Here is a 16213-nt window from a genome sequence, read left to right as displayed (position 1 = left end):
CCTGGCGAGGAGTGGAGGGGCGCGGGGGCGGAGGCGGCCGATCTGCGGCGGTAGCCAATCGGCGGCGGCGGCGGCGGCGGGGCGTGGGCGGGCCGTGGCGCGGAGCGAGGAGCGGTGACAGCTGCCGCGGGCCGCCTCTGCCTCTTCGCCGCGGGCTCTGGGCCGAGAAGCAGCAGCAGCAACGGCAGCGACCGGCAGGTAACAGCGCGATGGGGGCGCCTCGGCCCGCTCCGCACCGCCCCGCCCCGGCCGTCGGGGGCCATTCCTGTCTCCTCCCGCGGGATGGCCTCGCCCCGGGTTCCGGCCCGCGGTGGTGCGGGTGAGGCCGGCGGTGCGGGCAAGGCCGCAGCAGGCCCCGTCGCCAAGGCAACAGGAGGGGCCGGGCTGCCCCCCGGCGGCTGCCTCCCTGGAGCGCCGGGCCGCAGGGAGGGCTTGAGCCCCAGCGGGGCCGCCGCCTGCCCGCACCCCCCGTCCCCAGGCGGTATGGCTGTGCGGGGGGCCGGGGGTGCGACAGCCTGGCCCCGAGGGGGGCGCAGGCCAGGCCGCCAGAGTCACCTCTCTCCTCAGTGCCTCTTGTCAGCCCTACTCCTGTCCGTGGTGGTGTCCCGAGGATGCCATATTTGCCTTGGCCTTGGCCAGGGAATGGAGAGAGGCGGCTGGTATTTCACTGCGGGGTTTCGTGCTCTTTCTTGTCTGCCGGCCTAGGTCCTGAGGGTACCCTTTGAGGGTGGCAGAGCCCTGGCACAGGCTGCCCAGAGAGGTGGTGGAGTCTCCGTCTCTGGAGACATTCCAAACCCGCCTGGACGTGTTCCTGTGCCACCTGCTCTGGGTGACCCTGCTCTGGCAGGGGGTTGGACTAGAGGTCCCTGCCAACCCCTGCCAGTCTGTGATTCTGAGCTGTTTCTGATGTGGAGCTAGTCTGAAAAGGTCGTTTGGCATGTGCAGACTAATATCTCTCCTGCTGTAGCTTGTCCTCTTGAACATTCACCCCCTTTGTATTCAGTTGGTAAAGGCCGCACTATGACAGCTGTATCAACTATGAATCTGTGCTGTATCAACATGAATCTGACTGTTTTTCATGTATTTGATAATATATGCCATTTACCTTGCGGTGTATTTCAGTGTATGTCAGGAATTCGGTTCATACAACCATTCAGTTTATCTGTGAGGTCTGCAGGCGCAGTGCTCTTGTCTGGATGTTCTTGCTCAACAGTTGAGCAAAGTTGATCAAGTATGTTTTACAGCTGTGCTTTGAGTAGCTTTTCTATTCTGATGCAAGACCTTTTCCACTTGGTGAAATGCCCTGGCTTCTGAGTCCGGTACTGCATGCTGCGGGGCATGATCATATTTCTCACTTCCTCACAGTTGGTTCTCACTTCCTCACAGTTTGTTTTTTTTTCCATTTTGTTTTTTTTTCTTTTTTTTTTCTCCCGTTACTGTGCCCCTCCTCTTTCCTGAAACTTCAGTTCATCTTGTCTCGCTGATTATGAAAAGCAGATTTTTCTTCACCTTTTAACTACAGATGCATCCATAATTCTCAGCTTCACTAAGCCCTACTCTGTGTATTCTCCCACACCTTGACTAAAATCACGTGGCCTCACATAGCATAGTTTACAGGGCATTTCTCCTCATGGCGGGGAAAGCTCTTTTAAAAATTTCTGATCAATATTTTTCAACCCGAAAGAACTAAAAGAAGATCCTTCAATTGGTGGTCTGTAATTCTTCAAGCAGAAAGGTAGCTCTCTGATAGAGGGCAGATGAGAGTTTCATTTTTTTACAGCTTTCAATTCAGGAATGTCTGGAAGATCTCCAAAAACATCGAAGCTTGTGGTAGAACTAGCTGCTCTGCCATGGAGGCGTGTCAGGGGCCAGGACGTCACAGACCAATTAAATTTTAGGAATTAAGCAAGTTGTAATTTTGAGTGATGCAGCCGAGCTGAGTTTCTGTCAAAAATTATTCTTGCAAAGAGAAGTATTTGTCATTTTTATTTGCAAAATCTTTGAATAACAGCCTTGAAAAGTATTAACACAAATGGCTAATATTTAACAGCATCGATGATAGCTGGTGAAATGCCCAGAGCTGTGAAGCTGCTGTTCATCTCTTGCTGAAATGCAGACTATCGACTCTTCCGAAAGACTTGGGTTTTGGTAGATGCAGAAAGTAGTCTTCTGGCTCTGCTGAGAAGTGAGGAGCAGCAATGTAATATGTGAGGAGTCCTCCGAAAGAAATGCCTCTCTGTTTAAGGTGACGCATCCAGTGTGCAGACCTTTTCCAAAATAAATTTAGAATAAACAGGTGACTTAATAATTCTGTCTCTGCAAGCAGCTTGAAATAACAACACCCTTGTGTAAACCACCCCTCCAGTCTCTAGTTGATATATAGTAAGTATATTTTGTTTATGTTTTACAGTATTCTTTTGTTGTTAAGGTAGTGCAGCAATGTCAAGGTTACTTAGCTCTTCAGTTTGCTATGGAGTACATTACAAAGGAGGCTGCATTTGTTAGTCAGAGTACCCGTCATTGTAATCTGTGATCTTCCTTTTGGGCCAGTTTATAAGTGTGATGTTCTGCAAGATTAGAAACTCGAGCTTTGAGAACTCTTGATCTTGCTAAAGCGATCATTGTTTGCTTGTGGCTCTTGGCCGTCCCCAGTACTCGGTGCTGCGAGGAGAGCTTGCTTCAGCTGCTTTTAAAACACCAACTCGGTTTCCCTCCTCTGGGACATATCTTTACATTGACAGAGGTGAAAACAGGGAGGAAATGCAAGTGCATTTGTCTCATGAAATTCTACCCTCAGGTTATCCTTACACAGCAGTACAAGATTATATATTCAGGGAAAAATCACTGAGTTTTACTACAAAAATACAGGGTGCTACAATGATTTTTAATATCTGACATGCTATTACTTTTCGTCTATTTTTTGATGGTCTTAAAATGCCACTGAATGCTTTATGTGTAGGTGGCAACATTTTAAAATCAAGAATGCAATTTATATAAAAAGTCACAAATTTTGCTTCTTCAAGCTGACCTCAGTTAAAACTAATCAATCCTTGGTCAAATTTGATAGTAGTATCAGCTAAACATTATTTGGGTCAGGTTTGCTTCTTTCCAGTATTATATTATTTACTTTCTGATTTTGTGACAGGATTTGTCTCATGGAAATCTTTGTTAGACAAAAGGCATTTCAATAGCACAAGAAGTTTGATAAACTTAACTTTCTTATTGTAGTTTATAGTAATAAATTTAGTCACAATTTAAGGCACAATGGAAAAAGGAACACATATAGGAAAAATTATGTGACTAGTTCATAGGCTTGGTGAGTCACACATTTTAGTTTTCTTTCTTTCTGTGAGTGTATGTTAAAATAGAAAAAAAAATACTTATTTGAAGTTAGTACCGCATTCATTTATACTTCGTATAAACTTTCTTGATTGAATTGCAAAAGAGCTGAGAAACCTGTAATCCTGGCAGTAAAGACACTTCAATTGCGTCACACATTTCTTCTGAAGCGTTCTTAGTGATAATTATTAACTTATTTTTTTTTCTTTCCTTTCCCCAGATCTATAATGGCATACCTGAAGTCAATAATGTTTTCCAAGCTCACCCGCTCTCAGAGCATTGCTGTTCTCTGTCGAGGTGTTCACGCCTCACTGAGTTCTGCTACCTCAGTTGCTACCAAAAAAACCGTTCAAGGACCTCCATCCTCTGATTTCATATTTGAACGGGAGGCTAAATATGGTGCCCACAATTATCACCCACTACCTGTTGCTCTGGAAAGAGGAAAAGGTATTTCATTTAGGTCTCCCTGGGTGGCGTAGCTGGGATGTGTGTGTGTAGATGGGATGGGATCATGGCATAATGGTTTTGACCTATTTCCAAATCAGTTTCCAAACCTTTGGGGTTTTTTTTTGGGGGTGAGTGGGACTCAGATAATTAATGAAATAAAGACAGCTAATTGCTGGTTAGAGAAATGGATCATTATGCATAAGGCTGCCTGATAAAACTGTAGTCTCTCTAAAATGATTTATCTAAATAGAGGTCTAAATTCTGATAATCTGCATAATTCAGAGTAACTCAGCAGGCAAGTTTCAAGTAACTTTGTTTCTTCTGTTACCTTGTGTGGAGAGGTTTAATGTCAATGTGAACATGAAAAGGTGCATTGGAACCCTATTTAAGTCCTTGTGTACTGTTCCTGCATTATTGCTTAATTTAAATTTACTCTGGTCTTTAATTGTGTTTAAGGGGCTTTTGTGCTCTGCAGGTTAAATTCTCTGAGGTTATATTGAAATGCTATCAGTGTAGTGATCCACTAGTTTTTCTTTATCAGTACACGTTTTGACAGCTCAGAGCTGTCAGTCTCTTAAGTTTTGAGACTATTTGGGTTCTGTTGGTTTTGTTCTTTCTTCTATAACCTCCAATTCTTACTAATTCTCTTACAAAAAGTATTCTCTGCCCGCTTTTTAGTACCCAAAAGAAGGACTTGGAGGGAAAGTAATTTTCTGATATTGCTTACTAATTTAGTATAATGGCAGCTTTATATGGGAAATGCTTCTTTTCTTGATTCCTCATTAGGCATTTATTTGTACTGTAGTAGTTTGTTGCTCATGCTCTCCTTGTCAAGTGATTATTTTCTAGTTAGAGGGCATTTCAGGTATGCCCTAAGGAACAGCGAGAATACCATTTCTCTTTGACCAGGCTGTGTTGTAGCTTTGATCTTATACCGTGTAGTATTCATCTCATGTCTTTTATTTTGCGTATTGACCATACCTTTGTTTTCCCAGGTGTTTATGTGTGGGATGTTGAAGGTAGAAAGTATTTTGACTTTCTGAGTGCTTACAGTGCTGTTAATCAAGGCCACTGTCACCCAAAGATTGTGAATGCTCTGAAAGCTCAGTCTGAAAAACTCACCCTTACATCCAGAGCATTCTACAATGATGTACTTGGTGAATATGAGGAGCTTGTCACCAAGATGTTCAATTATAACAAAGTTCTTCCAATGAACACAGGTAAAAAAAAAATATATTTCCATTTTATTTTTTGGCTGTGAGATCCAGTGGTTTGGTAACATTTGGTACTGCATCAACGGCCTGTCTCATGTACAAGTGTGATAATGGTATCGCTTTATGTTTTAGGAGTGGAAGCTGGAGAAACTGCCTGTAAATTGGCTCGGAAATGGGCATACGTTGTGAAAGGAATTCCAAAATACAAAGCAAAAATTATTTTTGCAGGTATGTAAAGTACGTGTTACGAGTTGAGGTATTGAGGAGGAAGAGAACTCCAGACATTGGCTGTAGCACTCTCTTCTCTCCTATAGCTGTAGTGATCACTTTGCAGTATTCTTAATGTTTCAGAAGGTCTCTGTAGCCTTTGACATTTTAATAATATAAGCTAAGATCTCAACCTATTAACAAGTTATGTTGTACTTGCATATCTGCTGGGGGTGATTTTGATGAAAAACCTACTGTTGTGGCTACAACAGTCTTTGCAGGACCTTAAGGTTCTCTAAGTGCTTCCTTCTAAATTGTGAAGTTCAGTCTTTAAAATATTGTGTTGACAATATATTCTGCAAATGCTTCTGGCTATTTGATTTTAAACTTAAATAGTTATAATCAATTATAAACTTTTTAAAAAATGTAATGTCCTTTAAGAAAAGCATGTGATCTTAACAGAAGTGATTGTAAAAGCAAGAGATACAAATATAATTCCTATGACAAATCAATTTCAGATCCTCTCCCTTGTGGAGGTGTATGCATCAAGAGGCAGTGAGGATAGTTGAGCTGGTAATGTTTGGTTTCGCAAGGGAAATGCAACAATGACCTTAAATCCAGGAAGGAAACCATTGTTAATACGGTGGTTTATAAAGCTTTAAAACAGCAATCGAATATATAAAGTGGACGTTATTTGTACTGCTTAACCTTTTTAGTTGTCAAAAATTGATGAGTGGCTCCCTGAAGTCACATGGAGAGTACACTCTGTCCTCCATGCTCTTTTAACCGCTGCTTGGGTGTTGAAGTGCAATATCTTTATATTCCTAATTGGTTGATTTTTATATACCTTTCTCTTGAATTCATTCCTCAAATTACTGCCAGCCTCCTCATAGATTCCACATTTGGGTTAAACCTGCTTCCCTCTTAGGCTTTCCCTGCCACTGGTTTTCTTCTGCATTCTTAAGGTCTTCCAGAAGTTGGCATTAACCCAGTAAAGCCATATTGTAGCCTTGATCGTACAATGATGGTAAAAGCAGTGTTGTTAGTGTAAATATGGAGCCCTGCAACGTCCTGCTAATATATGTGGTGTGCTTCCTCCCTTCGTCTGCCTGCTCTGCTTGGCTCTGTAACAGGGAAAAGTTACCTGCCCCTGAAGAGGCTATTGTGCTTTGCTAAAAAAAATAAAACTATGTTTAATTCAAATAACTTACGTTTGGTATTCTTTGGTTATAGGTGAAGTATTTTTGTCAATTCTAATGTTGTTCAATGGTTCTGTATTTTATAAAACCTTCCAGAATAAAGGTTACTACTTAAATATTGACTTTTTTTTTTTAATTGCCACAACTACAAATACTGGTTTTGGCTTTTGGTACATATAATAGCTGAACCATAAACTGTCATTAGACAGCATTTATAAATTGAAATTCATAGTTGAATACGGCATTATTGTTTCTAGGACTCATTAGATTAGATAGTTTGGGGTTTTTTCTTCCGGGAATTCTTTGAACAAATATATTTCTCCCTCTTTCTCTTCCGTAAATATTTTGTTTTGTTCTTTAGTCAATTAACTTCTAGTAAGTGCTTTCTCATCTTGATAAACTGCGTATGCTCTCCATTTTTATGATCCCCCTTTTCCTTAACCACAATATTTAATTATGTGCCAAGTAGTTGGAACGAAATAATAATATTCCTCTTATCAGAAGCCAGCGTTTTGGCAGCAAAAAAGCTCTTTTGGGTAGATAGGGTCAGAACGCAAAATGTTTAAACATCAGTCCAGAGAACCTGAGGTAGATTCTGTGCTTGACAGTGAGCCAGGAGAGTGGAGTGGGAAGGTGGAGACAGCCTGCCATCAGCAGACAGACCGTTCTGCTTCCTGTAATTCAGTCTTCAGGGCTTTGTTTCAGGCTACAGGCGGTTGCACTAACATAACCTGGAGGTGATAAGCGTGTGAGTCAGCAAAGCCTGGCAGGGATTGTTCTAGGAGGCATTGCTATGGTGAACGGTGTAATGCTATTTACATTGGCCATTAGAAGGAAGGGATGCCTAGAGCTGGCCACATCAGTAATAATTGGCTTCAGGATTTCCTGCCGATTGAGAACATCCTCTGCCCATAGGATCACAGTTACACAAAGAAATTGGTGGTGAAAAGAAAGAAACGGCTTGTAATGCTGTGAAGGTGGTGAACCCTTAATCTTCCTTGGTCTTTTTAAACGCCTAATTAGTGATTAGCTGTGAGTATGTTGATTTAACTGAAATACTAAAATGAATATATCATAGTCTTGGTGGTAGTTGGTTCCTAGACATTTCAACTGATGTTTCTACATGAAATAGTGCAATGTCACAATATTTTTGTGGTACCAATGGATTCACCTAGAACTTTGAAATGCACAGAAATATATTTTTTATTTAGGCTTACTGGCAGCTTTAATTTTAGGACCTAAATTCTGGGTGGTGTTTACTTTTTCCCCTGCATTTAATGAGTAATATTTATGTAAAAGCCATACATCTTCCTTAAAAAGATATTATCTTCCTGAGTTATTTTCAATTTTTCAGACTATGAACAAAGCTTATGGAAATTATTTTGTATGCTTGCCAGGTCTTACAGTATAATTTTCTTTCATTTTTGACATGTGCTTTTGATATAGCAACACAATGTATTTATGGCATCAACGTAAAATGCTAACAATCAACAGAAGGATGTTAACATTCTCATGTTAGACAACTCTTAAAATGCATTACCAAATGGAAAGTATGATGTCCTATAAAGTGTTCTGGCTCTTAGTCAGTTTTGTAACAATCCCCCTCTTTTTTTTAGCTGGCAACTTCTGGGGCAGAACCATGTCTGCTATCTCTAGTTCTACCGACCCATCCAGCTACGATGGATTTGGACCCTTTATGCCAGGTTTTGAGCTGATCCCATACAATGACCTACCAGCTCTTGAGGTATTTGATGATTTTTGTTCTCTTGTAATAAGTCATTTTGCAGTGTCTCTTTGGTAAATAGCAAGGCAGGAAAATCAGAAGTTTATCCTTTCAAACATGCACTTTGACATGAAGATATATGTATCTAGACATATATGAGAAATATGTGTGTTATAATTACATATAGGAAATGTGTGTAAATTCTGCTTTGGTTTTAATTTTCAGTTTTGCTTTAGAATATAAAAAGAAAAAACACACTATCTGTTTCATTTCCCATGTCACTAAGGTGTTCAAGGTACAAAAAGAAGAACAGCAGATAAACTGTAAGGGAATTCAGATCAGTAACATACATTCCACAGTCAGGACTTGGGATTCTGAAACTGATATCTTTACCTAGCTTTCTCAGAAATACTGTGCGTTCTTCAACGACCAGATGACTGGGATTCACTGTAGTCACAAACAAGTCTTTTCAGTTTCACAGCACCCTTAAAACCATGTTAGGCTGGTGTTTTGCTTAAGCTGCTGAAACGCCAGAGATTCTGCGTTTCCCTGGGTTTTCTGAGATGCATCCTGTCAAGCTGTTGGGGAGGGTTGACCTTGATTAGTCTAAAATTTACCACACTCATAATGTGGGCTTAGGTATTAGGAGGGCCACAAAGATGCTCCGAGGGCTGGAGCACCTCCGCTATGAGGACAGGCTGAGAGAGTTGGGGATGTTCAGCCTGGAGGAGAGAAGGTTCCGGGGAAACCTTGTAGCCCCTTCCAGTCCCTAAAGGGCCTATAGAAAGCTGGGGGGGGACTCTTGTTGAGGGAGTGTAATGACAGGACTAGGGTTAATGGTTTTAAACTGAAAGAAGGGAGATGTAGATTAGATAAACTGAAAGAAGGGAGATGTAGATTAGATATCTGGAAGAAATTTTTTCCTGTGAGGGTGGTGAGCCCCTGGCCCAGGTTGCCCAGAGAAGCTGTGGCTGCCCCATCCCTGGAGGGGCTCAAGGCCAGGCTGGACGGGGCTTGGAGCAACCTGGTCTGGTGGGAGGTGTCCCTGCCCAGGGCAGGGGGTTGGAACTAGATGATCTTTCAGGTCCCTTCCAACCTAAACCATTCTGTGATTCCATGATTAAAGTGTAGATGGTGCTTGATGGCAGCCATAGGGTGCTGAACTTGGGAGGAAAGTGAGTTCCAGCCAAACACAGATAGTCCTGAAGTGCTAAGAACATTGTCATTACCACTTTTCCATCATCTGGGTACATCATCTCCATGAGTGACAAGTTAGTTAGGCCTCTGTGCCTGTTGGGTCTGTTTAGTACAAGTGAGTCAGCTGTGGAGATTGGAGGGTTCCTAGGACAGAGATGCTCGCCTCCAAGGAGTTTGGTGAGGGGAAGCAAAGGTCTCTCAGTGTATTATAGTTGCAGTGCGGAAAAGCTTGCTCAGATTTGAACCTACATAAGGCTGCCCATTGTGAAAGCTCTGTAAGCATTTAGTAGCTTTCAGCCAACTTTATGGAGGCTTTGAATGCACTCTGGGGACCTGAAACTTAGATCCACGTCCATCAGACTGATAAGTGAATTAGTTTTGTTCATGGGGCAATATTGAGAAAAGCTGCAGTAAGTTCATGCTGGGAATCATTGTATCTCTTGAGTCTTGTGGACTTCTAAACCTTTTAGAACTTGATGGTGCAAGAGCGTAGCTGTGGACTTTGCTTTAAGGTGACAAAATCGTTCTGGAGAGGCTCCATTCTTTTTTGTTTGAGACAAACTGGGGAAGCGTTGAGCAATTGTTTGTCTTGGATGGGGTAATGCAAAACTGAGTGTATTTCTGAGGCAGTTTATGAACTGATCTGATAATCTGTTTATCTGGGTTTGCAATTTTTAAGATTTGTAATTTCCCAAGCAAGCACACCCAGCTGATTTTTCAAGGCAAATAGTGACATAGGCTTCTGTGTTGGCACTGAAATGGCACTTGGGGATAACTTCCTGACATAATTACTATTATCGTCATTTGAGGTAGAACACCAGGATTAGAGCTACATGTGTTCATCTCCGTATTTTCTAAATTTCGCCTGAGTAAAAGCTTTTTCGTTTTCTTTCCTGTCCGTATGTCCATTTTTACAGCGGGCCCTTCAAGATCCCAACGTAGCAGCTTTCATGGTTGAACCAATTCAAGGTGAAGCAGGTGTGGTTGTTCCTGACAAAGGTTATCTCACAGGAGTGCGGGACCTCTGCACAAAACACAATGTAAGGAATTCGCTATAACAAGGTGGCTTAAACATTACACACTGTGTTTATATATCTCGTAAGGTCATCCTGGTATGCAAGATACAGGACTTTATATACTACTTCGTAATTTCCTTTTCTTTCAGTGGAATAGGGTAGGGATACTTCTCGTATTTCCTGGCAATACCTTACCAGGAAGTACTTGTTAGCAGTGTACATTTTTCGTTATTTCTTACTACTGTCGCCAGTTTAAGTTTCTATGAATGTTCTTGAAACTGCGTTTATTTTAAATGAATTTAAATTTTAATTTCTTTTTCGTATTCCCTTTCATACCATGTTCTTGACTCCTATTCTGAGTATTATATCCTGCCTGAATTCTGCTAAGAAACATTCAGTTTTGAAAATAGAATGTTAGAGCCATAATTTCTGTTCTCTGTTAGTGAAGACACGCTGAATTCGACTTGCATTCGGTGTCTCTGGAAGGGTGGGAAGATGTGTTTGTAGATATTTCCGTGGCCTTCAGTTGCCTTTGGGTACTGCCAGTTCTCCCAAGCAGGCTGTGGTGCTGCGGTGCCTTCCTATTCCAGGACCAATTTGCTCAGCCTCTCCCACAGACTCAGGCCACGTCCTTTGCAAGTGTAAGGAAAACAAAAAGAGGTCTGCTGATGTACAGCTTTTTGTTCCCTTGGTGTTGGCTGTCTGACTTAAAAATCAGTGGTCTCTGTTCCAATAGAATTCTGATTCTTAATTTGCAGGTGCTACCCATAAATCCTTCTATACCTTCAAAGGAAGGATTGATTAAGTTGTCTTCATGATTGCTGTGATACTTACCTCTCAGAAAAAAATAAGAGCTATTTTACAAACAGTACTACATGACAGTAGTGCAGCTTAGGAAAACAAGATGGAAAACTTGGATTTAGGTTCTCAGAGTTATTTAGACACTTGGGCATCAGACTACAAGACCTGCAGAGTTGCTAAAATGGCATTTTTTTGGAGACTTCCAAAGGTCAGTGTATGAACGATGCACTGGGAATAAAGACAGACTAATCCAAGCTTTTTAGAAATCGCACTCTATGGGGAGTTTGCCTTATGCAGAAAAGAATATGCTGAAGATGTCGGAGAGAGGGACAGTAGGTTCACTTGTTAGTAGTTTCACTTTTCATAGAATATGTAAGTCTCCAGGAGGTTTAGAGGAGGTAAAGGAAGTACCTTCAGGTACTTGGTGTAGTGTAGCTGGAAAGCCTTTTATTTGACTGTGTGCACCTCTGCTATATTGTTTGAATTGAGTTAGGAATGGGAGTGAAAGTCGTTCTGTTATGTGTGAATTTTTCTTCTTTTTGTCTCTATGAAGGTTCTGTTTATTGCTGATGAAGTACAGACTGGTTTAGCCAGAACGGGGAAAATGCTAGCTGTTGACCATGAAAATGTGAGACCTGATATAATTCTTCTTGGAAAGGCCCTTTCTGGTGGCTTATATCCTGTGAGTAACAAAGAAACATCCGTTTGTTGAATAACGAGTTTTAAGTAATTAACACTGAAAGTCTACTAGTTGGAAGGCAAACAAATCTGATGTTGGTTGTGCTTGGAAATTGGTGTTTGTAAGATTAACTATGATTTATGACGCACATAGTCCAACCTGTAAGAGACAGGTAAGAAAATAGCAGAATACATAATGTTACATTTCTAGCCGAAATGGCTAAATGGCTATATAGTATTTTGAACTTCCTGGGTTGATACTTGACTTCTTAAGGTGGCAAGTTATTCGATACCATCCTCTCAGGGGGCTGGTTTTTCGTGTGTTTTGGCCCTTGTCAATTAATTGAATAGATTTGGTATATCTGTTTTCTTCAGTTTGATATTATTTCACGTCAGGATAATAAGTGTCCAGTGGTCAGCCTTTCATTCTGGAATTACTGGTTAGTCTTTTGTACTCTCTCTGGAGAGTAGTTTATCACAGTCTTGCGGTGATGAATTTCTAGATGAATCCTGTAAAGGGAAAAAAAAATACTAATGTGTATTTAACATATATTATAAAACTCTTTCTGAACAAGTGGCATTATTTCACTTGTTTGGCATGCCCGCGTGACTGATTTCGTCCTCTTTAGAGTGACTTAAATTCCTGCTGATTAGGCTGGAAGTTACAAGCTGCCTTGAACTATTGTGGTCGATTAAAGCTATTTCTGAGTGGTTAAACAGAGTATTGAAGCTTAAACTCTTGAAATAATATTCATTTTGGAGAAGTGCCCCTCAACTGTAGTTAGATGTTACATGTTACTGGTATAGCTAAGTGTATTTAAGGGATTAAGCTGTTATGTGATTTTCAGATATGCTCTCCTCTATGCAGAGCTGGGAAAGTAAATGTAATTTATCACCATAAGCTGAATTTTATCCTTTCCTGAGCCCTGAGGAAAAGTTTGCTTCAGAGAGATTTAACTTTACTGTTTTAAATATATATGTAAAAGCACTGAACCTCGTTTAAATTTTTTTTTTTATTGGCCTTTTCCATTTTAGGTCTCAGCAGTACTATGTGATGATGAAGTTATGCTGACCATTAAGCCCGGTGAACATGGATCTACATATGGAGGAAATCCATTAGCTTGCCGCGTTGCAATGGCAGCACTGGAGGTTTGTGTGCTGTCATAGAGATTTGGATTCCAGAGAAAAAAGAATGTGACACTGACGTGATCTTTGCTTAAATCAATCATACAATTTGTTTTGCTACAAGTAGAAATATAGCTTTAAGTAACAATGGAAAATTGGTAGTCGTTAACTGTTTGCATAGATCACCAAGGAAATTCTTTTCTTTGCTGGAAATGTGTCCTAATTTCTGTGTATTTTACGGTCTTATTGTCTTAAATGACAAAATAAAATTTATCTAGGGGAAGTTTCAGGGCAATTATGTAAATTCAGTAAAATAGTTTCACTGATTTCACGAAGATGTCTTTAAATTGGCTTATTTTACTACGCTGTATTGCAGAGGCTGCTGCTCTGTGAGCTTGATAACACATACATGCTACTGGAGCTCAAAGAGAAGCTAGTAAAATGTCTTGTCCAGAGTCCACATTTTAATTATTCTGTGAGTGCATAATTGACTACACGTAATGCAAGTCACTCAGAAAGCCTCATCATTACCCAGTATGTGGACCTGGACAGATTGAGAGTCTTCAGAGGTTTACTGTTTACTTGTAAATAATGGCAAACGAAAAGCAGTTAATTTAGAATAAAATTTCAAAGAGATTATTGTTTGTTGTAAACATGAAGGAATAAAGGCTTAATACTAATCTGCTTGGATATGCAGCCTTTGCAGTGACACTTTGGATGCAAAGCATTTGTATCTCAGCGATTGTAATGTCATTAGTCATCCATTCCAGCATGGTGCATAGAACGAATGCAGTGCCCGTCGGTTGACTGTAGATCTGGCTTCCCTTAAGGTAATTGAAGAGGAAGACTTGGCTAAAAATGCAGAAATAATGGGTAACATACTAAGAAATGAGCTCATGAAGACACCGTCTGATATTGTAACTTCTGTAAGAGGAAAAGGACTCTTAAATGCAATTGTAATTCGGGAAACCAAAGGTAAGGAATAAGGTATCAAGCACAACATGAAAAAATACATTTCAGTTTGAATTCAAAGTATCTTAATGGAGTAGGGAAGTGGCTTATAGGCATCATGTTTGGGTTCTGATATTGGGTATAGTACTGTAGGTACCTACTGAAAACTTACTCAAGTGACTGTGTGCTATTAAAAATAGGGATTTTTTTTTTTGCTAAGTAAGTCTGAATGATTTTTTTTGTTGAATTATTTGAATCCTTTTATCATTTGATAATATTCAAACCTGATGGTGAATCTAGCTTGTAACAAATACCCTTTTGTCTCCTCACCTGAAGAAAACTGGCCACACCTGCAAAGCTAGTTTCTGTCGGATTATGGAAGGATTGGCTGAGGTTATTTGTTCCAGGATAGTTAGAAGAGTACAGTGAATACAGGAGGGTACCTGGAAGGAAGAAGCTAATGACTGAGAACAAGTTTCTAGGGATTAACACCCTGAATTATATCAGAAAACAGTTTATAAGCCAGAGCAGGCAATTATTTTTGTCATGAATATGCTAAGTGACAAAGTGCTGCAGGGACGTGTAATTTCCTAAAACATGCACATGATGCACTGAAATCCAGGCATAAATATAACCTTGTCTGAAGTCCTGTCCAGGTCTTCTCTTACTTCCCCTTTGCACGGTTCACTTTTTTAAATGTATTGCTACATCTAGACAAGCACTCAGCTGTGAAGGAGCAAAACTTGGTGTGCTGGAGGCCAACTTGTGAGTCCCTTCAGAGAAATTGCAGTTTTGCAGCCGTCTTGCATGTTCCCTGCAAATTCTGGGGGGTTGCTCAGGCGCTCAGAAGCGACCGCTACATTTGTGACCACGCTTCACCTTTTCACTGCCAGATGGCAAGGAGTTTGCAGTCTGGCCTCACAACTGTGTTGCAGTTGTGCCACTTTTCCTGCTGTAGTCTAAGTGTCTTTTTTTCTCTTTCCTTTAATTGTAGACTACGATGCCTGGAAGGTGTGTTTGCGGCTTCGTGATAACGGACTTCTTGCCAAACCTACGCACGGTGATATCATTCGGCTGGCACCACCGCTTGTGATTAAGGAGGATGAAATCAGAGAGTGCATCGAAATCATTCATAAGACCATTCTGTCTTTCTGAACACGTGGCTTTTAAAGTGTATCTGCTGACTGACCCAAGCCGGTGTGTTGAAATACGTGTGATGAAGGCCTGTTCTTGAAGCAAGCATCTCTCATTCTTTTTATCTAAGAGGACTTAACTCTTAAACCGTAGCTATGTCTTTAAATTATAATGGTTCTGAAGACAATAAAGAATGATTTTAAAGAGCTTCCAATCTTGGAATACTTGGAAATAAAGTGGTGAGGTTCTGTTCATCTAGTCGTGTACCTATTGAACAGTTAAGTCAAAATGTTTGAGGGGAGATATCTGTAGAAATCTGTTTAATTGTTGAAACTCTTGGCCAAAGTTTAAAGCGTAATTTATATATATATAGTTTAGTGAGGGTGGTCTTGCACTCTCATACGACTCTCCAAAATATCACATTTGGCATTTTTGCCCCTTGGTGAGATGTCTGTAGGGTGGAAGCACCCTACGCCACTGTAGGGTGGTTTAATTTCTGTTTCTCATTTATAGCTAGAAAAAGCTTCTAACGCTGGAGGTTTGACAAACTGGGTGCTATGCTGGTGAACTCGAGAAGCATCGAGTTGTGTTCTGCACGTACAGTATTTTGATTGTATGACGAGATGCTCTTTTCAAGCCTGGTCTCAGTATTTGGTTTTGCAGTCTTGTAAAACGGATCTAAGCATCTAGATCGGCTTTTACTGTTATAAAACTTCGTATAATCTGCATGTTTATATTAAAACGTGCTTTGCGTTAAAAAAAATATGTTAATGTGCAACTAAAATACACAGTGTATTCAAAAAGAGCAAGCCACGGAGAAACTTGCAGTTGCCTCTGGAGCCACTGCAGGTGCTGCCTTTGCAGCCTATGTGTTTCTGTCCATCTCTAGGTGGCAGCTTCTGTGCTTTTTTACAGGGTGAGTGCTCCTGCACGTGCCTTTGGACGCTGCCAATATAATATTCTGTCTGAAGTTGCGGAGTTGGCTGCTATTCCTCTGCTAGGGTTTTTCATATTTCTTAACTGAGCTGGTTTTAGCTGAGGCTAAACCCCGATTAATCACTGTTAATGCAAAATGTTCCCTTTGCCAAGCGTAGGGGTTACACGCAGTCACATGTTTGTATTTGGAAGTGGTAAATAATCCCGTGGTATTTAAAAGACGACTGAGTTCATGGAAATGAACCA

General features: G+C 40.9%; 1 protein-coding gene across 1 annotated transcript; it reads left to right on the top strand.

Annotated features, from left to right (window-relative positions):
* The first annotated feature begins 27 nt into the window (after positions 1 to 27).
* On the top strand, positions 28 to 15285 carry OAT (ornithine aminotransferase). The gene is made up of 10 exons (XM_074593089.1): positions 28 to 198; positions 3560 to 3786; positions 4782 to 5006; positions 5133 to 5228; positions 8023 to 8150; positions 10244 to 10366; positions 11697 to 11825; positions 12857 to 12970; positions 13777 to 13921; positions 14892 to 15285. The coding sequence occupies exons 2-10, from the start codon at positions 3567 to 3569 to the stop codon at positions 15050 to 15052; spliced, it is 1341 nt and encodes a 446-aa protein (XP_074449190.1). The 5' UTR covers positions 28 to 198; positions 3560 to 3566; the 3' UTR covers positions 15053 to 15285.
* Positions 15286 to 16213: the final 928 nt, after the last annotated feature.

Source organism: Larus michahellis, chromosome 6, assembly GCF_964199755.1.
Source record: "Larus michahellis chromosome 6, bLarMic1.1, whole genome shotgun sequence".
Classification (NCBI taxonomy): Eukaryota; Metazoa; Chordata; class Aves; order Charadriiformes; family Laridae; genus Larus; species Larus michahellis.
The sequence above is the reverse complement of the archived record's forward strand: the minus strand, read 5'-3'. Positions and strand labels throughout refer to the sequence as shown.

Excerpts from the sequence above, each read along its gene's own strand:
- OAT (XM_074593089.1), top strand. The coding sequence starts at position 3,567 with ATGGCATACCTGAAGTCAATAATGTTTTCCAAGCTCACCCGCTCTCAG. Across the intron at positions 8,151-10,243 it reads ATGACCTACCAGCTCTTGAG|CGGGCCCTTCAAGATCCCAA; the intron begins GTATTTGATGAT and ends CCATTTTTACAG. Across the intron at positions 10,367-11,696 it reads ACCTCTGCACAAAACACAAT|GTTCTGTTTATTGCTGATGA; the intron begins GTAAGGAATTCG and ends GTCTCTATGAAG.